Raw genomic sequence first — 21,396 nt, forward strand, 5'->3', positions numbered from 1 at the left:
CTTCAGTTTTCCTTCCAGACCGAATGACTGTTTCATAAGGATTTCATGAATGCCTTATAGAAAGTACAGGGAAGGTTTCATAAGGAGTTTGTGTAGAAATTCCTGTAGAAAGTCTTGGGAATGTTTGCACTGAGCTGTGCTGAAGCCTGTGATGGGACATGGCACAAATCTGCCACTTCTAAACCAGTGCCTGCTCCAAACCCTTGGGCTGAGCATCACACTGTATGGGTTGGGCAGGAGGGATCTGCCTTGAGATCCCTGATTCCACACAGAATCAAAGCTGGGGATGCCTGTGAGCTTCAGCTGTGCTGAAGAAGAGCTCAGGAGAAGGAGTCACACTGCTATATCCACATCCTGGTGACACAGTGTCCGTGTCCTTGCCGGAAGCTCTGCCAGAGCAATCTGCTGGATACCTGCGTACAGGGAAGGTGTCATTAGACAGAAACCCTAAAAGTAGGCAAATACCAGGGTGCTCAGCAGGTTTTGTCCCTAACAGCTGCATCCATGCGTGGAGGAGTGTTTCTTTCCTCATTAAATCTTCCCAGAATCCACATTAAAGCTGTTGCACTGAGGTGTGAACTTGCCAGGGAAACGCTTGGCTCTGAAGAATTCCTGATGGATACAAGTTGGCCAGTGCCCTGTGGCATCTTTCAAGCGGAGCATCATATTCCCTGATAATGTAATGCCCAGAGAGGCTGTGGAGTCTTCCTCACTGCAGATATCCCAGAACCACCTGGACACAATCCTGAGCCATGTGCTCTGGGCTGACCCTGCTAAGCAGGGAGTGGAACCAGGTGCCCCACTGTGGTCCCTTCCAGCCTCACCTCTTCTGGGATTCTATGGGTGAGTGGACTGTGTCAGCTTGGCACCTTTTCTCCATCAGTGACCACAGAGGGATACCTAGGACAAAGCAGGAGAATGTGGCTGTTTGCCCAATGCACCCCAAGGCACCTTTTCCAGTGGGGATGCCTAGTTGGATGCTGTGCCAGGAAACCTGCCTGCTGTTCTGGGAGGAGCTGGATACCCTCAGCAAGGGCTTTTTAATGAACCTGAAACTATTATTGTCCAAAACTTTCCCCTTACATCTGTTTCTTTCCCCACACAGGGCTATGAATACAGCAGGAGTGGGAACCCCACCAGGGATTGCCTGGAGAAGGCTGTGGCAGCCCTTGATGGAGCCAAATACTGTAAGCAATTAATTGGTTCCTCAACCAAAGTGTCAGCACATGTCTGTGTGTCTGCATCTTTGTCTGTGTCATTGTCTGGGTGTGTGTCCTGCCTGGCTGCAGAGGACGTGTGGGGGAGCAAGGGCACAGGGCTGCCCCGTCCCTGAGAGTGTCCCAGGCCAGGCTGGATGGGGCTTGGAGCAACCTGGGATAGTGAAAGTTGTATCATGGCAGAGGTGGAATGAGATCTTTTAAGGTCCCTTCCAACTCAAACCATTCTATGATTCTATGGTAACAGCCACTGGATGTGGGCAAGAGCTGCTTCATCGTGTGAAAGAGTCCAATAGTTATCCTTCAGGATAGTCCAGCTCAATCCCTGGGCTCTCTGTTGTACTTCTTCACTGTGTTTGATACCTGAGCTAAGCTGGATCCATCCCTGTGCAGCAGCAATGAACGCAGTAGGGAGTGGGAGCCAGGCAGCCCCTGTTTCGTGTCTGTTTCCAGTCTGTTCCCAGTGTCCATGCTGGTTTCATGCTGTTTAAATCAAGCTGCTGCTTATACTGCCTCCACTTACTGAGTGAAAAGTGTGAGAATGACAGAACAGGTTCCTTTTAGAGGCAAATTGAGGAAGACAAAGGCAGGTCTGACCAGGTTGTATTACATTAAACACAGCTTGTCTGCCACTTACTCTTTTCTCTTCCAGGTTTAGCCTTTTCTTCTGGCTTAGGAGCTCTTCTGAACATTACTCACCTGCTAAAGACGGGGGACACGATTATCTGCATGGATGACGTCTATGGAGGTAAGTACAGCACTAGTGTGGCTTTGGCCTTCATATTGTGCAAAGGGTTAAATGTACCTGTTTGTACCTGAAATGTACCTGTAAATGTGCCTGACCTCTCTGAATTTTCCATGTAGGACCTAACTGCTCTTTGAAGCCACTTTGTGGAAACACAGATCACTCCTGTCTGGTTTGGGGGTTAGAAATTCAGGCACTGAAAGACTCTGTGGTGCAACATGAAGGTTTAAAAACACAGCTAACTAGTAATAGGCGACTGAGTGAGGGGAAAGAGCAACATCTCAGGTTTACAGAGCAGGACCCTCTGCAGCACTTTCCAGTGTCTCCCATTCGTTCCCTAGGTTTTGCCCTTTACCAACGAGCATTTTGTCTGGACTGTTCCAGAACTATTCCATCATCTCCCCCAATGCCCAACTGGAGCTGTTGTCCCCAGGAACCCTTCAGTGCTGCCACAGCCCACTCTGAGCTGTTGATCTTGCAGAGCTGTTTTCAATCTATTCTTCCAAACAACTCCCCAGTAGCAGAGTGCATCCACCTCTGCCAAAGTCCTTCAGAAGGTCCATGTGGCTCAGAAGTTCCCAGGAGGACAGTCTGGCAGGACATTTTGTGCCAGACAGTGTCCTCAGTGCATGACCCCCATGTCATTGATCCCCAGAGCTTGTTGTCTCCCTCTGTCACTCCAGGGCTTTGGCACAAACAGTTCCAACCTGCTGTGATGTCAAGGGAAGAGAGCCTTGACACAGATAGCTTTTCCCAAGACAAACCACAAGCAATCACCTTTCCTCTGCTGGAAGTGATGCCTGTTTGCCAGTCAGTTTTCTGTGCTAGTGTGCATCAAATACAAACACTCCCATTTGCTTTTAACATTGTACTTTTGTCCTACCAGATAATCTCCAAGGTGTAGCCATGCCAAGGGGAGGCAGCAGGAACCCCTGCTGATACTCTGCTCCTTTAGCTCACAGCCTTCCCACCACTATGTATTTAATCAGAGTCATTTAGTCAGAGCACATCATCAGTTCCTCAGTTCAGAAGGACTCAGAGGTGTATTTTTCAAGCAAAACGCATTCTCCTGCTCATTAAAGCCTCAACCTGAGGTGGTTTCTGCAGAGATGAAGTCCATTGTTCCTCCCCTGTTTTTTTTCCATACACTTTTGTTGTAAAGAAAGTGTTCCCTTAAAAAAAAACCTACCAAAAATCAGTCAGGTCTTGTCCTCAGCACACAGAATCCATCATGCCATCTTCATGCTTAGATGGCAAACTGCTGCCCTGCCTAGGTGAGTCCATGTGGGATAACCTTGGTGGAAAGACCTAATTAATTAATATTTAATCCAGGCAGCACTGCCAGGCAGTCCATGTGTCACACATGTATTGATCAGCTGTTTGCTGCTGGCTTCTTCTAATCTTCTCAGTGAAAGGCTTCAGGGACAGACAGGAAGGAAAGAATCCCTTTGAGTAGAGTGATAAACACAGTAGCTGGAGTCTTCCCCTTGGTTCTTCTTCTCTATTTAGTTTTCTGATCAAAAAACCCCTATTAATTTAAAATACTTCATTAATCACTCTGATTCCATATTCCCACTATTGCTTTTTCATGATAATCACTAATTATCATGAATTAATTAAAGCCACAACAATCTTTAAACTTTTTTAGACATAAAAATTTATTAATGTGCCATTTATGTTGTGCTGCATTAAACTGTGCCCTCCTGATTTTCCCTGGATGATCCAACAGCCTGGAGAGCAGTGAAGTCAAGGAAGTTGTGTCATTTTGTGCCTCTGATTTTTGGTTTGCTTTGGGGTTTTTTTTAAGGCACCAACAGGTACTTCAGGAAAATAGCTGCAGAACTGGGCATGAAGGTAGTTTTTGTTGACTGCACAAAACCAAAGTGCCTGGAGGCTGCAATTACACCAGAGACCAAGGTAGGGAGAGGGGAATGGATGTGGTTAAATGATGTTCTTCTTGCTCTTAGTGGATTTGGTGTGCGTGTCAGGCTGAGGGGCATTGGGGCACAGAAGGGTAAAAACACCATGGGGAGAGAGAGGAGGAGGGAAAAGGTAAGAAAGAGCACAGGAAACACTAAGCTTGGAGGAGGAGGAGGAGATGCTCCATGGCACTGGAGCATATAATACCCTGCTCTAGTGGAAGATAACTCAGCTAGGAAAGGCTTACAGACTTTTGGGTGTAAAGACTTTGTTGTGACTCTGTCAGGCCTTTTCCAGATGAGATGCACTTGGGTTTGCAAGAGCTTTGATGTGCTTCCCATATATCAGTTGTGTTGGTGGGGAGTATCACTTCTCCCAAAACTTACCTTGCTCCAGCAGGGACACTGTCCTCTTCCCACTCTGCAAACCCACATGGGAAGCTGACAATCAGCAAATTAACATCTAAAAGCACTTCTGGCTCACCCAAGCTCATCACCAGCTCTGTAAATCTCTGACCCTATGGTTTCTGATGTTGGATTCCTGCAGCTCGTTTGGATCGAGACACCCACCAACCCCACACTGAAGGTCATTGACATCAAGGCCTGTGCAGATGTGGTGCATAAGCACAAAGATGTTCTTCTGGCAGTAGACAACAGCTTCATGTCTGCATATTTCCAGGTCTGTTTACCATTATTCCTTTGTTTCAGTGTGTTTGAAGATGCATTTTGAAAGGGAAGCACCACCAGGGAGCTGTAGTTCTGATCTCTGGGTTGTAAAATCATCTCCTCTGGTTCTAACTACAGCCCAGTTTTTACTGATAGAAGTCATAACAGGCTGTTTGAAAGTGTCCCAACTTTGGCTTTTTTTATGGCAATTCTTCTGTAAATGCTATTTATGAGCTGTTCTGAGCCGCCAAAGGTAAAATCTGATAGGTAATGGAAGAAGCTAAAACAAGCAAACTGTTCAGTCTTCCTTTGAGACCTTCAAGTCACCTTTTTCTTCAGTATTTTAGTGAATCTGTGACTTGGAGATTGGTAATTTGGATCTCAAAGAACTGCATAACTCTTCTTTGATAACTAGAATACATGAAATGAAGAGAATTTCTTAAGCTTTACAAATGCTTCAGAATAATAAACTTCCAAGTTTTTTTTGACCTTAACACGGACTAGGAATATCCATATATATTTCCCAGGAGACCAAGCTAATCCCTTGTATTTTAGGTCTAAAGTCAACCTCTTTGCAGACTGCAGGGATAAAGTGTCTGGTTTTGTTAAGGGTACTGAGATCTTAAGAAATTAAGAGATTGTTAATGCTTAGCTACAACAGCACTTGAGTTTGTCTTGTACATACCAGAGACTTGGTGATATCCCCCCTCCAATATCTTATTTACTTCAGATTTACAATTCACTCCAGAAAAGGGTGTATGAAAGGACCAAAATGACCATGGGGCTGGCTAGGCTGGTTAATGGATCTGTGTGGGCCTGGTGTGGAGAGAAGGCCTGTGCTAATGGTTAATTATAGGATCATCATGGCTGGAGGAGACCTCTAAGATCATCAAGTCCAACCCTTAACCTGTCACTGCTGTAACCCCTAAACCCTAAACCATATCCTCCAGTGTCAGATCCAGACACCTCTTAAACACCTCCAGAGATGCTGACTCCACCACCTCCCTGGGCAATATTTCAGTGCCTGAACACCCTAACAGGGAATACATTTCTCCTCACATCCAATCTGACTCTCCCCTATCTCAGCTCAAGGCCATTCCTTCTAGTCCTCTCCCTGCAGCCATGGCAGGAGAGACCATCCCCCACCTCTGAGCCATGAGGTCACCCCTGAGCCTCTTCTCAAGCCTAACTAACCCCAACTCCCTCAGCCCTTCCTCATGTGCTCTAGCCCTTTCCTGCCCTTGTTGCCCTTGGCTGGACTTGCTCCGGTGCCTCACCTTTCCTGCTTGCCCTTGGCTGGACTTGCTCCGGTGCCTCAATGGCCTTTATGCAGGGTTATGCAGGTTTGTGCCCAAACCTGAGCACAGCACTGAGGTGTGACCTCCCTGGTGCTGAGCACAGGGAGATGACCACTGCCCTAGTCCTGCTGCCACACTAGTCATCAGACAGGCCAAGATGCCCTTGGCCTTTATGGCCACCTGTGCACAATGTTGGCTCACATTGAGATGCTGTCATCTAGAGGGAATGGCCTTGAGCCGAGACAAGGGAGATTCAGAGGAGATATTAGCAACAATTTCTTCCCTGTTAGGGTGGTCAGACACTGGAATAAGCATTGGAATATTGCCCAGGGAGGTGGTGGAGTCACCATCCCTGGAAGTGTTTAAATCGCATCTGGATCTGGCACTGGAGGATATGGTTTAGGGTTTAGGGGTTACAGCAGTGACAGGTTAATGGTTGGACTTGATGATCTTAGAGGTCTCTTCCAACCTTTATGATTCTCTGATTAATCGTTAGCACAGGCCTTTTCCCCTTTCTGACCAACACCTCTCCAGCCATTCCTCCCCAGCCTGGAGCTGCATAGGGCTAGTGTGTGTAATTGTTGTATAATCTTGGTGAGTGTAGTGGTTAAACTCCTCCAGGCTGCTGCTGGAACACTGTGCTGAGGAGGTGAGAACCTTAGGGTGATTCATATATCCCTTTTGAATGTAAAAGCCACTTTTTCATGGTGGTTTCTCTGTTCTTCTGGCTGTGACAGGAGCACTTGTCCTTGGGTGAATATCCCTGTTTAATCTGGCAGCAGCACTCTTGAATCTGCTTGTTTGGTTAGCTTTCAACACAGGGATACTCTTCAGAATATGTTTATATTAAGTGCAAAGTCCTTGACTTAGTGACTGATTAAAGAGGTTGTTCACTGCCTCTTGCCCATCAACTTCTTGGTTTGGCTCAAAGGTGTGAGGTGAGGGAAGAGAGAGCTGGCAAATAGAACCTTCTTTCCTCATGTTTGCTGACCACACCAAGCTGTGTGGGGCAGGCACAGCTGGAGGGAAAGGCTGTACAATCCAGAGGGACCTTGCCAAGCTTGGGAGGTAGAACAATGCAAGCCTCATGGAGTTCAACAACATGAAGTGCAAGGTCCTACATCTGGACCTTGGCAATCATGGGTACAGCTACAGGATGGGTGGGGAAGGAATTGAGAGCAGCAATGACAAGAAAGACTTGGTGATGATGGTGGATGAGAAGCTCCCCATGAGCTGCAGTGTGAGCTCAGCCCAGAAACCAACCCAGGCCTGGGCTGAATCCACAGGAGTGTGGCAGCATCAAGGGAGGTGATTCTCCTCTTCTGCTCTGCCCTGGTGAGACCCACCTGGAATACTGCACACAGTGCTGGTGCCCTCAATGTAAGAAGGGCATGGAACTGTTGGAGCAAGTCCAGAGGAGGCCACAACATTGCCTAGAGGACTGGAGCATCTCCCCTATGAGGACAGGCTGAGGAAGTTGGGGCTGTTCAGCCTGGAGAAGAGAAGATTGTGTGGAGACCTCAGAGCAACCTGCCAGGATCTGAAGGGGCTCCAGGGAAGCTGCAGAGGGACTCTGTCTTAGGAGCTGCAGTGACAGGACAAGGAGTAATGGGTTCAAATTGAAGGTGGGGAAATTTAGGCTAGATCTTAGGTAGAAGTTTTCCCTGTGAGGGTGGTGAGACACTGGCACAGGTTGCCCAGGGAGGCTGTGGCTCCCCAACCCTGGCAGTGTTCCAAGCCAGGTTGGCTAAAGTCTTGAGCAACCTGTTCTGATGGGAGGTGTCCCTGCCCAGGGCAGGGGGTTGCGGCTAGATGGTCTCTAAGGTCTCCATTCCAGCCCCGAAAATTCTATGATTCTATGTTTTCAGCTCTTCTGGTATAGTATCAGCAATATCTGGGAAACAATGCAATATTTTTGCTTTGTAGGCTGTGTTGAGGTGTTTATTTTCTAAAGAAATGCACTTCATAGAGTAAATCCCATTATTTATCCCTTCCTCAGCTGAGCAATAAAACTATTCCTTCATACATATGAATGAATGTTAGGCGTATTCACTCATTCCTCTCCCTGAAGCCTCTGGGAATTGGACCAGTGCTTTAAAATCACGTTTTATCCTGAATTCAGAGTGCCTCTCTGTACTATGGGTTTTGTCACATATTCTATCATCATTCTCTGGTTTTTAGGCATAAGTTGTTAAGTTTTATGTTAAGTCTTTGTGATTTCTTTTTAGTTTCTCCACTTACTTTTTTTTGCTGTGTAAGTTTTTTGGATAGCTAGAAATGCCCCTGAGTGCACACAAGCTTTTACCAGAGCTGTTATTTCCCTTTTCTTTCAGCGTCCGTTGTCCCTGGGGGCTGATATTTGTATGCATTCTGCAACCAAGTACATGAATGGTGAGTGGAGGAGTTCAACACATACTTGGGGTAGGGTTAGATGGGAGATTGGGAAGGAATTCCTCCCTGTGAAGGTGCTGAGGCACTGGTACAGGTTGCCCAGAGCAGCTCCGGCTGCTCCATCCCTGGAAGTGTTCCAGGCCAGGTTGGATGAGGGTTGGAGCAACCTGGGCTGGTGGAAGGTGTCCCTGCATGTGGCAGGAGATTATGAACAGCATCTTTAAGGTCCCTTCCAACTCAGACCAGTCTGGGATTCTATACTAACACACCTAGAGGTGTTTATAACCATGTTGGCTTTAATTTGGCTACAGGAAAGGTGATTTCAGTAGAAGGAATGTAGGTAGCTGCTCTCCCTAAGACATACCCATGTGGAGAAGGTAATCTTCCCAGTTGGGTTGGCTGGTAACATCCCACAGAGATGGATTGGAATGCAGTGCTGCTTGTCGTCATGCACTCTGTGACTCAGGTTGGTGTCCACCTTGGCTGAGGGTGAGCAGCTTCCAGCACACTCCTGATGCCTGCACAGTGCCCTGCTCTCTGGCAGGCAGCAGAGGTGAGCTTGGGAAGTTCAGTGCAGGACACACTGCTGAGCAGAGCTGTAGGAAAAGCCTCAGTCTGCCTTGTGATTCCTGTGAGCACAGGAAGGAGAGTGGAGCAATGGGAATGAACCCAGTGCCTTGCAAACTAAGATGATGTTAGCACCAAGACTGAGAAACTGGGGCTTGAGGCAGAGCCCTGGAGCATGTGGAGTAGCTGATTCTGTTCTTGTCTTCTTGCATATTAGGCCACAGTGATGTTATCATGGGGCTTGTCTCTGTCAACCGTGATGATGTCTACGAGAGGCTCAAATTCCTACAGAACTGTGAGTAGTCAGTGCAGAAAACACCTTGGAATGAATCCTGTTCACACACACCAGTTCTGGGAGGCATGTGGGTGCACACAGGGGAAAATCTGCCTAGAGATGTAGCTTAAATGGGCAGAACTGGGGAAAACTCCAATAAAATTAATGACATTGGTCTGCATTTCCTAAGTAATACTAGAAAACTCATGAGGCCTCAAGGTCTGTCTCCTGTGCACATCACCTGCAGCCAGGGGGATTTAAACTCACACATCAGGACGTGCCTAATGGAGAATTTTCTTGTATGTTGTTTTCAACAATCCTGCCTTCCTGCCTTCCAGCCTTCCTTCCAGCCATCCTTCCTTCCATCCTTCCATCTTTCATTTAATTTTATATATTAATTTGCTTTACAATCAGTTGTCATGACTAAACCTCTGTGTAGAGTTCTGCCTACAGCAGAAAAAGCAAAGCTATATTATGTGTAATAAATGTCATCCTTGAGGCTTCAGCTCGTTAATTCAGCTCATTAATTGGCTTCCTAATTATTCCCAATAATGCAACAGTGTGTGAGATGAGGAAAACAGATCAGGTGTCTTCCCATTTGTCATGCTCTAACCTTAGGCATGTTGGAGACTAGGACTTTACTGCATGCAAACCCTTTGTTTTTGAGGAATTTTGCTTGGATTTCCACAGCCCTTGGAGCTGTCCCCTCTCCCTTTGACTGTTACTTGTGCAGCCGTGGGCTGAAGACCCTGCACATCCGGATGAAGCAACACTTCCACAACGGCTTGGCCGTTGCTCGTTTCCTCGAGGCACATCCCCGTGTGGAGAGGGTCATCTTCCCAGGTGGGTTGGCTGCTGGCAGCACACACAGGTGTCTGAGTGCAGTGCTGTGGGTCACCATGCACTCTGTGACTCAGCTGGGGTGGCCACCTGGGCTGAGGGTGAGCTACCTCTCTTCTGCAGTGAGGAAGGTTCACTCAGCCTCCCTGTCATAATTCCAGGCCTCCCTTCCCACCCGCAGCATGAGCTGATGAAGAAGCAATGCACAGGCTGTCCTGGCATGATCACCTTTTACATCAAAGGGAACCTCAAGCATGCTGCTGCCTTCCTCAAGAACCTCAAGGTAAATGACAGCAAACACACACACCCTGGAGGGACCTGAGTCTCAGGGTGATGATGGAAGTGGCTTTTCTTGGGGTGGGAAGAGTCTTTCTTACTACTTGCAAGTCTTTTGGGTGTAACTATGTCTAAATAACAGGTAATTTGTAAATGAGAGGGAAGCAAAGGATGCCTCAGCTCCTTGGAAGTGTTTGTTTACACAGCAGGGTGAGGTATGTGTAGGTTAGCCCAGGCACTGCTGCTAACAAAGAGCAGCCTGGTGCCAAATACCTGCAGGCTTTGGAAGCAGAGAAGCTGTGGCTGGTGTAACACTGCTGTAGTATTTCAAAATGCTCAGCAGGAGCAAAAAACATTGAGGAAGGACATGAATCATGAAGCCAAGAGGGAGTCCCTCAGCTTGGAGAATGATGGTTGGTTAGTGTACCTAAACCATAGGCTTTTGCTGCTTTGCCAGGTATTCATTCTGCCTCTGCTCTTTGATGTGTCTCTTTTAGTCTTGATCTCTGGTTAATTTGCTTCCTGCCCTTGTGTTTTGTTCTTGGTAAAACAAAGCAGTAAGAACTGGTAAAGGTGGTTTAGAACTTCCTTCTCCTCCCTGACTTACTTGCCAGCTGATGTCACCCACTGGAAATGAATTCACTGAAAACATGTTTTGCCTACAAGATATCCTTCGCCATGAGAGAGGGCACAGGAGATCTGCCAGCTTTGACAAGAAGTGTCAGGGAATATGTCCCAGGAGAAGTAGTTCCTTATAGTTATCCAAGCCCCTTATATTCACTTCAGCCCTTTGACTTGGATAACCATCAGTTTGTCACTAAGTTTGTCCACGAGTGAAGTCATTCCATAGAATCACAGAATCCCAGAACGGTTTGGGTTGGAAGGACCTTAAAGCTTATCTTGTTCCAACCCTTTTCCACTAGTCCAGGTTGCTCCAAGCCCTGTCCAGCCTGGCCTGGAACACTCCCAGGAATGAGACTGGACAACTCTGTTTTAAATCTTCATAGCTCTTACCTACTAAATGTAGACTTAATTCCCTAATTACAGCTAATACTGTTTATAACAGAAAGGTCATTATAGAAAAAAATTAGGGAAAATAACCCATAAACATTCCTTTTTCCTTAGTGTCCTTAGAGTGGTCACAGCCTGAAACCTGCCAGAGCTCAGGGAGTGTTTGGCCAATGCTCTCAGGCACATTGTGGGAGTGTTGGGGTGTCCTGGGCAGGGCAGGAGTTGGACTGATGATCCTTGTGCATCCTTCCAGCTCAGGATATTCCATGATCCTATGAACTGTCTTTCCATGCATCCATAACCTCACACTTCTGTTCCCTTTTCCTGCAGGTGTTTGCCCTGGCCGAGAGTCTGGGCGGGTACGAGAGCCTGGCAGAGCATCCGTAAGTCCTTCTTCCACCTCCAGAGGCTGGAAAAGCTGCACAGTACCACAGAATTGCAATGGGATTTGTAAAATTTGCCAGTCCCCAAAGCATTGAATGAAATTCCAGGGTGATGTGTTGTGTAGCATGAACCCAGTGGAGACTCCAGGGATGAGTGTGAATTCTGTCGATGTAGATGGAAGAATTTTGACTGGAAGACTTAAGCCACAATTGTTTGCTCTGACTACAGTCCAGAAATCCAGTGTGTGTTGGAATAAGTGTTATGGAGCAGCTCTGGCTGAGGGAAGAGCTGTGCCATGCTGCCTGCTCACACAAGAGGGCATGGTCAGTATGCTGCACCCAACTGTCCCTGCCTCCCCATCAGCACATTTTGTAGGGACTTTAGTCACACCTGACTGCTCCTCTCTAGGTTAAGAGGCTAAAAATAGAATTTTTGTGGAATTAGATGATTTCACTCAAAGCCAATTTGCTTTTTTTAAAAGATACATGGAAAGTTATGGCTATATTTAAGTGCTAAATCATTTCAGTTACTCGTTTTAGAACAACAGCAAATCTTAGACCACTGCAGAGGCTGAAAGGAAGTTGTGAATTGTTGGGTGTCAGTGACTGAAGATGTGAGCAAATACCTTCTTGCCTATATCCTCCACAGCAGGATAGAATGAACTCCTGTGTGGTGGGTGCAGTTTGACAAAGCGAAACCAGAAGTGAAAAAACTCCAGGAGGTTTTATCCAGGAAATTGTACACTGTAGCTGCTCCACAAACAGTGCAGAGCTTTTAGATACTCCTGTTAGAAAAATTCATTTAGAAACCTCTAGAAGGAAGAGAAATAAGATTTTTCTCCTTTTTCAGTTCCAGATTTTTACGTATTCTCTTCTTATTCCTCGTTTGTGGACTTTCCTGGAACTCTGGAGATAAAAGTCCCTGACTTGTCTGTTGTTCACATCACTTACTGTAACTGCTGACATGAGCTCTTGCATGTGTGGGTTCGCCAGCAAGTGGTACAGAGAAGGTGTAAAATCCTCAGGCAGTTTCAAGGACACTGTCAGGAACTACCTGGTGTGGTCTTTACCAATACAAGTACAAACTTGAGGGCAGCAATGAGGAGAAAGACTTGGGGATGATGGTGGGTGGGAAGCTCACCGTGAGCTGCAGTGTGAGCTCACAGCCCAGAAACCAACCCAGGCCTGGGCTGCATCCACAGGAGTGTGGCAGCAGGTGAGGGAGGTGATTCTCCCTCTCTGTTCTGCTCTGGTGAGACCCACCTGGAATACTGCACACAGTGCTGGTGCCCTCAGTGTAAGAAGGGCATGGAACTGTCGGAGCGAGTCCAGAGGAGGCCACAACATTGCCCAGAGGACTGGAGCATCTCCCCTATGAGGACAGGCTGAGGAAGTTGGGGCTGTTCAGCCTGGAGAAGAGAAGGTTGTGTGGAGACCTCAGAGCAACCTGCCAGGATCTGAAGGGGCTCCAGGGAAGCTGCAGAGGGACTCTGTCTTAGCAACTGCAGTGACAGAACAAGGAGTAATGGGTTCAAATTGAAGGTGGGGAAATTTAGGCTAGATCTTAGGTAGAAGTTTTCCCTGTGAGGGTGGTGAGACACTGGCACAGGTTGCCCAGGGAGGCTGGGGCTGGCCCACCCCCGGCAGGGTGCAACCTGTTCTGGTGGGAGGTGTCCCTGCCCAGGGCAGGGGGTTGGGTCTGGACGATCTCTAAGCTCCATTCCAATGCCTAAATTCCTATGATTCTCTGAAACTTCATATCAAGAAGGCTGTTCTGTCCCTCCAGAGCCATCATGACTCATGCCTCAGTGCCTAAGGAAGACAGAGAAGCTCTCGGCATCACTGACACGTTGATTCGCCTCTCTGTGGGTCTGGAGGATGAGGAGGATTTGCTGGCAGACTTGGATCAGGCTCTCAAGGCTGCAGTGAGTGGCTTGGTACCCTCCAAAAACACTTCCCCTCCTGCCTCTCTCACTGACTCCTGGTTCCATAGGAGGAGAGAATGGACTCCTCAGGGTGGTGGGAACAGCTTGACATGGGGAAACCAGGAATTAAAACCCTCAAGAGATTTTATCCAGGAGGCTGTACACTGTAGCTGCTTCTGCACACACAGTGCAGAGCTTTTAGATACTCCTGTTAGAAAAACTGCTTCTTACTCACTTAATTTTTAAGCTGCTCCTAAGCTGACCTTGCAGAGTTGTGTGTGGATTGAATGCTTTCCTTGTTGGATTTCCCTATGGAGGGAAAACCAGGTTTTCGTGTGAAAACCCTGATCAGGTTTGCAGTCCTGGACAATCACAGTTTCAAGTCACATGGATTCAGGTGCAGCAGATGGAATGGATGTCCCTGACAGAGGGATGGCACTAACCCTGCTAAACTCAGGCTGAGGGAGAGGCATAGAAGTGTGTGCTTCAAATTTTTTTGTCAGTTTGAGAGAGGGTAGAGATACATTAAGGAGCTTTATGAGCTTCTCTCAAACAGTAAGTCAAATATTTGATTCATTCCTAAGTACTTGTACCTCTCCCACAGGTTGTTCAGGCAGTGGATTAAAATTGTTCTTTATATGTCATTAATGTGATGACATACTGTGATTTGTCTGTTCATATAGTTTGAGTTGGAGGGAACTTAAAACTTAGCTCATCCCACCCCCTGCCATGAGGACACCTTCCACCAGCCCAGGTTGCTGCAAGCCCCATCCAACCTGGCCTGGAACACTCCCAGGGATGGAGCAGCCACAGCTGCTCTGGGCAACCTGTGCCAGTGCCTCAGCAGCCTCACAGGGAGGAATTCCTTCCCAATATCCACCTATCCGTGCACTCTGACAGTGGGAAGCCATTTCCTGTGTCCTGTCATTTGCACCTGCAATGTTCCCTTCTGTCACCTCTGCATCCTGGCAGGCACCTGCACCCCAGAAAGCACTAACAGAGTGAAGGTGTTTGCAATAAGGAGTTTGGCTGTGTGAGAGAACATGGAGCTTTTGGTGGGTGAGGTGTATCTTTAAGGCTTGTAGCGGATTAGTAGTCTGATGCACTGTACAGTCTGGGAATGTTTTGTCCCTATATTTTTCTCTCGGTTTTTATTTTTTTTCTGTGTGTTTTTCTTTGTCATTTTATTTTGTGTTTTTTTATGATGGTGAAAATTATCCTTAGTAATTGCACATATTTCAGCTTGCCAGCACAGAGCATGGAAAGAATCTCATGTTAAAATGTCTTGTTCAGAACATAACCATCCCTCCTTTACCTTCTCCTTGCAGTTTGCATAACCCTTGATGTTTAAGACCAGACCTTGGGATTGGACGTTGCAATGACTATGGAAGAGGACATGGAAAACCAAATTGCTGATGATTTGTCTTTGATTTGCCTTTGGGAATTTAAATCTGGATTTCTGTGGAGCCTTTGTGTTGCTGTTGGGTTTGTGCTGCTCCTGTCTGGCTGTGTGTGGGCCTGGGCTCTCCCATGGGCCCAGGTCTGCTCTCTGCCAACCCTCTGGAATCTGTTTGGTCAGTGAGCTCTTTGTGAGAGCGCTTGGGTCTACACTCAGAAATGTTATCCCTGTGCTCCCAGTGGAGATCAGTGTTCTTCCTAATGCTGCAGGGATTTAGGTCACAGGGATCGGTCCTTGATGCTGTTCTCAGCTGGTTGTCATTTCTTCTAACCCAACAGCTCAGCTGAAAAACTTGATTTGCCTTAAGTTTATTTTAATTAGATTCCAAATGTGCTTGAAAGCTTTTTCTCCTCTTGGTGTATTATGCAGTATTGAAAATGAAGCAAAATCAAATAATTGGTAAATAATTTCTAAAGAGGAGTCTTTCACTTTTTTTAAGGAAAAAAATCATGTGCTGCTACACGTGGAATGATTGGAATCTTTTTAATTAAAATATGCTTTGAATTTCCTTGATGTCTTACTTGTTTTTCCATTTGCATGTGCTACTTGTGTTCCAGATCAGGTGATGGAATGACCCTGGAGTTGTTTAGATTTTTCCATGGGAAGAAGATGTCATTGGTGTTTTAACCTTCCTGATATAAATTCAGATGTATCCTGCAAATTGCAGTGTTGAGGCAAAGAATGCTCGGGGTGCTGTGTGCTGGGCTGGGACAGGTGCCACCTCTGAGCAGGCTCAGCCCTCATTCCCCAGCTCATCCCAGTGTCTCTCTGAAGAGCCACAAAGGAGGCCCAAGGTGCTGCAGGGACTTCATAGCAGACTGACTGAACACATCTTTCTTGGGGAAAACACTTGGCTTTCCCAAACTAGATGGAAATTAGATTTTCTGGGGCATCTTTTCACTTTGTTTCTTTTTCAGATTGAGAGCTGGCATAAAATGTTCACTCATCAGCTGAGCCGAGGCTTCTTTAGTTGTGGTCTGGGACAGCCCACCCTGTGTGCAGGTGAAGCAGAAGGGCTGGGGGTGAGATGAGAGAGCTGGAGGTGAGTTGAGAGAGCTGGGGGTGAAATGAGAGTGATAGAGGTGTGCTGAGAGGGATGGAAGTGAGCTGAGTGGGCTGTGGGGGAGCTGAGTGGGCTGTGGGTGAGCTGAGTGGGCTGTGCTGTGGCTGAGAGGACTGGGAGTGAAGTGGGAAGGCAGTTATGTGTATCAACACACAAACAGAATAGCCTTCATTGTGTAGAGTGATAAAACCCTGAGAAAACGGGGGCAAAAGTATTCACCTTCCAAACCACCTCATTTCACAGAATCCCAGGACTGGGAGTGAAGTGGGAAGGCAGTTATGTGTATCAACACACAAACAGAATAGCCTTCATTGTGTAGAGTGATAAAACCCTGAGAAAACGGGGGCAAAAGTATTCACCTTCCAAACCACCTCATTTCACAGAATCCCAGAATGGTTTGGGACCTTAAAGCTCATCTTGTTCAGCCCTCTGCCATGGGCAGGGACACCTTCCAGCAGCCCAGGTTGTTCCAAGCCTCATCATACCTCACTCCCAGGGATGGAGCAGCCACAGCTTCTCTGGGCAATCTGTGCCAGTGTCTCAGCACCCTCACAGGGAGGAATTCCTTCTCAAAATCCCATCTATCCCTGCCCTCTGGCAGTGGGAAGCCACTCCCCCTTGTCCCTCCACAAGGTGGTTACTGGTTACACTAGGTCAGCATCTCAGAAAGCTCATCTATAGGAACTCCCTCAGATCCCTGTGTTTCTCTAGGAAGTGCAGCCCCTGTGCTGTGCCCTGAGCCTCTGGTTGGTCTTTGGCTGCTCCTGAGGGGCAGAATTGTCTGGTTTCTGTCACAAGAACATCTCCTATGAAACGAAAACTCGTGTGGTTCCTCATCCTCCTGCTGACATGAATAACCTTCATCCCATTGATGTGGGGAAAGAAAAGAGCAAATTGCCAACAGGGAAACTCAATTAATTGCTCCATGGTTTTCTTGACAGGTGGAATATCAGCCTGAAGCTGCTCTGGGGTTGGACCTGTCAGGAACTGGGCTCTTCACAGGGAGGTTTTAGTGTTCACATTTTATGTCACAGCCTCAAGTCTGACACAGCTCCTTGTGGATTCCTTCCAGCTCAGGATGTTCTATGGTTCTCTACATCTGAGCAGGGGATAATCCTTTGGGATCTCTAAATATCCCTGATTGTGATGACTTCCCTGGAGCCACCCCCATATTCCATCTTTCTGAAGCTAAAAGGGCACATTTCATTCTTGGATTAGATGTTGCAGATGTGGATTCACAAAGAATCAAGGGGAATTTATGTTTTAATGTTAAGATCTCTTATATTGGCTAAAGATAGATTTGTTCCTGGAAAATAATGGAACAGTACCAAGCCCAGTTAAACCAGAGGCAGTGCCTGGCTCCTGGTCCTAGCAGTGCTGGGGTCAGCTTGTTCTTTCCCAGCCTCAGATTCCCTGGATTTGAGCTTTGTTTTGGTGTTTATCACTGCAGTCACAGCTGTTTGATGAAGGGATTTGTGCTTTCCAGCCAAGACCTAAATCACATTAGTCAGAAGAGTTCTTAGAAACTTCCAGCTTTTACTTACAGGAAAGTTGCTGTCATTTAAATCCTTTTTTTGTCACCAGGAGATAAACTTCTCCATCCAGAAATCCACACATTCTTCCTGTTCCTGGAGCCACTCACCCCTTTGGCATCTTTTCCACTGCTCCTGGACACAGCATCATGAAGATGCTCCATTTCCCCCTGCTGCTGCAGGTCCATGTCTGAGCACAGCTGGGAATGACAGCTCAAATCCCACATATTGATGGATTTAGTGGGCCCAGAGTCAGTGGCTCCAGCCAAGCAGATGCCCTTTGGTACCAGCACAGCTTCCTGACCAGTACACACACATCTTCATGGAACACTAAAGTGAGTTTGAGCCCCGTAAGCGCTCCTTAATTGGTTTATCTGCTGTTGTGGGCAGTGCTGCCTTACAAATGCAATGTTTATTCCTCCTTTTATCATCTCCCTGCAGGAAATATTGATTCTCTAATGTCTTGCTAAGGAGACAGATGTTGGGAAATGGAGTCAGAGCTGCCAGAATCATAGGATCATGGAATATCCTATGGAAGGACCCATGAGGATCATCAGTCCAACCCCTATCCCTGCACAGGACACCCCAGCAATCTACCCAGTGCCGAAGAGCATTGGTCAAACACCCCTTGAGCTCTGTCAGGCTTGGGGCTGTGACCTCACCATGGCCAAACCCAGCTCTGAGGCCCCAGAGCTTCCCCTTGCAGGCACCTGCAGAGGTGAGGGATGTCCACAGACACCCCGGTCACTGCAGACTCCCCATCCACCAGCTGAGTCCTGGCATGTTGGAGCAGGGCAGGGATGGAAAAGTTTTCCTCCCCATGTTTCTAGCTGTCATGTGTAGCTCTAAACACCACTGAAAATTTAATTTCTCTCTTTCAAACCACATTTTTCACCTATTTTATAATATTCCTGCATTTTTAAACCCAAATCTCAGTCTTCAACCAGGCTGTGGGTTGGCACCTGCTGCTGAAGTGGGGCCACTGGACCAGCTGACATATACATCTCATCCTTCTGGACCTGCAGCCAGACCAGCTGCAGGGTTTGGGTAGAGAATTTTGATACTTATGGGTTGTTTTATTAATATTTCTGTGTGTGCCAGTATTTCCAAGGTGCCTGCTGGGCTCTCACTAGGGCACAAGTATTGATGTGGCTTTTACTGACTTTTAAGGCTTCAGGAGAGCAATGTGAGGCCTGTGGTGAGCAGAGCAGAATTCCAGCTCAGTAGGGAATATTTCCCAAGGGAGCATGTCACAAAGGCTCTGAGAATGAAGGAATTCTATTTAGATTATGTTCATCATTTATCTCTCCTCCTCTTTGAGGCTTCCACGAGGACAGATGAACGTAAAAGGAATTCTCTCTCTTGGCCACACGGAGAAGAGCAGAAACAGAGCAGTCCCAGCTACAAGCTGAGTTTTCTGTTCCCAGGCTTTGTGTGAAAGCAGTGCTGCTGCTTTTGGGGAGGGATTTCAGCCAAGCAGCCAGTTCTCAGCTCATTCCTGCAGTGTGTTGGGTAAGGAGATGGGAAGTTTGGATGTCAAATGTAGGAACACTATCAACATGTCAACTATTCAATATGTCACAACAAATACTTGAAGAGAAAAGTGTCCAAGAACATCAGACTAAGATGCTCCTGCTTGTGGGCAAAGCAGGAAAGGGAATGAACATGGAAGGAAGCAAAGACAGAGAACAAGTGAAAGCAAAATCATCACATAATAAAAATTCTCCTAGGTTCCAAATATTTGGCTCATTGAACTGGATTTTATCTTGGTGCTTTCCAGCTGGGATGTGGTCTCCTTGCACTCTGTATATCCCCCAGGGGCGTGTTCTGCCTGGCAGCCTGAGGTCTGGGATGACTTTTGTTGGTTCACCTCTTCCCCAGAATAACAGTAATAACAAGGGACTTCAAAAACCATCCTGTCCCACCCTCTGCCATGGGCAGGGTCACCTCCCACCAGCCCAGGTTGCTCCAAGCCTCATCCAATGGAACGCTCCCAGGGATGAAGCCACAGCTTCTCCCTTTTCATCCCAAAGATCTCTGACCATGGAGAATTGTGCTGGTGTCCTCCTTCCCAAGCAAGTTTTCATTGATTCTGTTGCCTTTTCCAAAGGTTTATTTTGGAATCACTTTGGTTCCTAACCTCAAATCTTGTGCGAAGGTTTCAGCATTGGCAGTAATTCACAGAAGCTTTAGCTGAAGTGATGCCTTTGCCAACAGCCACTGCTCTGCTTTCCCAGAACTGCTGCCTATGGCCAGCATGGATTCCTCTGAGCAGCTTCCTCTGAAACTCTTCCCAGGAGCTCCAGGCATGTCTCTGGCAGGAGTCCTTGTGTTTCCCAGAACACTGGTGCCACCAGAGTCTGGGAGTGCCCTCACACCTCCACTGGTCCTTGATAGAGCAAACCAGAAGGTGAAGGATCACAGAGCATTTGGTGGGACTCAGTTCAACCTCAGCATTGCTTGGGGAAGAGACAAATCTGGGAAAGGAGATTTTCTGCCCCAGGCTCTGGGCTGGGCTGGGGGGAAGCTCCAGGACACCTGGCAGGAGGAAGGCTCTTGTGCCTTGGTGGGGTTTGAGAGGAGCACAAGCAGGAGTGAATTAAGTCCACTTTTCAGTCTGGCTTTCCTTTGCTTCTTTCCCCTTGGAAGTAGATTTCTTTCTGACTTGCCCATTAGGCTCAGAAATTAATGAAAACTCTCCCGAGACTCCAAGAAACAAATGCCTCCATTTACAGCAAATGTTAAACTTGATTTCTTCTGTATTAAATCCATTCTTCAAACAAAAATCCTAACTAAACCACTGCAGGACTTTTAGCTGGTGCTGTGCATGTCACCTGTCTCCATCCACAGGGTCGGGACAGGTCTCCGTGTCCCTAGACATCCATGTTTGTCCAGCATGGATCTAATAATCTCATCTCAAGCTGTGCCGGGGAGATTCAGGTTGGACATCAGGAGGAACTTTTCCCTGGAAAAGGCTGTCAGGCATTGGAATGTGCTGCCCAGGGAGGTGGTGGAGTCACCATCCCTGAAAGTGTTCAAGGAAGGACTGGATGTGGCACTCAGTGCTCTGCTCTAGCTGACACGGTGATGGTGGGTCACAGGTTGGACTTGATGGTCTTGGAGGTCTTTCCCAACCTCAATGATTCTGCATTCCTAAGGCAGGGAATCCTGCACAGCTGCTGGGAGCAGAACCATCTGATCCATTCTGTGCCTGTGCTGGAAATCTGGTAATGAGCTCGGAGGGGATGTGCAGGGGGATGAGAGCTGATTCCATCAATTCCCTGCACTGCTGTAAGTGAACAGGAGCTATTTCATGGCCTGGTGAGAAATGAGCTCTATTATCCTGGGAATAAGAGTCATGGGGTTCCTATTCTAATGAGGCATCAGCTCTCAGCTATTCAGGTATATCACATTTTATCACCCTATTCCTTTCCAACACCAATTTGCCCTTTTAGAAAAGTCATGAACATCATCTCCTCCAGCCCTGCCTCCTGCACATTGTGTCCTCTCCTTTCCCTTCCCACACAGAACCTTTCTGCCTTTGAGGCTTCAACCAGAGCCCCTTAATTTGACAACTGCCATAGGAGCTGGGGCCAAAGAAGCTGGGGCCAGATTTAGCCCTTTCAGGGCTCCTGACAGCAGCCAAGCTCATTGTGGACATGAGGATCCTTTTGTTGTATTTCAGAGCTGCTGAAAGGTCAAGGTGGGCAGTCAGCCAGGGGGTTCATGCCTCCTATGATCCCTCAGCCATTCCCTGTGGAGGCCTGTGAGGGTCCCTTGTGCCTGCTCCCCTCTTTTCCTGGCTGTATTTCCATGCAGAAAACAGCAGA

The 21,396-nt window shown here is 47.3% G+C and overlaps 1 protein-coding gene across 1 annotated transcript; it reads left to right on the forward strand.

Annotated features, from left to right (window-relative positions):
* Positions 1-1,105: 1,105 nt before the first annotated feature.
* CTH (cystathionine gamma-lyase) lies at positions 1,106-15,893 on the forward strand (the record flags this gene model as incomplete). Its single annotated transcript, XM_009072630.1, has 12 exons — positions 1,106-1,187; positions 1,870-1,965; positions 3,770-3,879; positions 4,429-4,560; positions 8,179-8,236; positions 9,021-9,098; positions 9,768-9,920; positions 10,079-10,200; positions 11,535-11,587; positions 13,374-13,516; positions 14,980-15,012; positions 15,889-15,893. Coding segments are annotated over 12 exons (1,065 nt in total), but the record flags the coding sequence as incomplete, so codon positions are not given.
* Positions 15,894-21,396: the final 5,503 nt, after the last annotated feature.

Source organism: Acanthisitta chloris, unplaced genomic scaffold, assembly GCF_000695815.1.
Source record: "Acanthisitta chloris isolate BGI_N310 unplaced genomic scaffold, ASM69581v1 scaffold3210, whole genome shotgun sequence".
Classification (NCBI taxonomy): Eukaryota; Metazoa; Chordata; class Aves; order Passeriformes; family Acanthisittidae; genus Acanthisitta; species Acanthisitta chloris.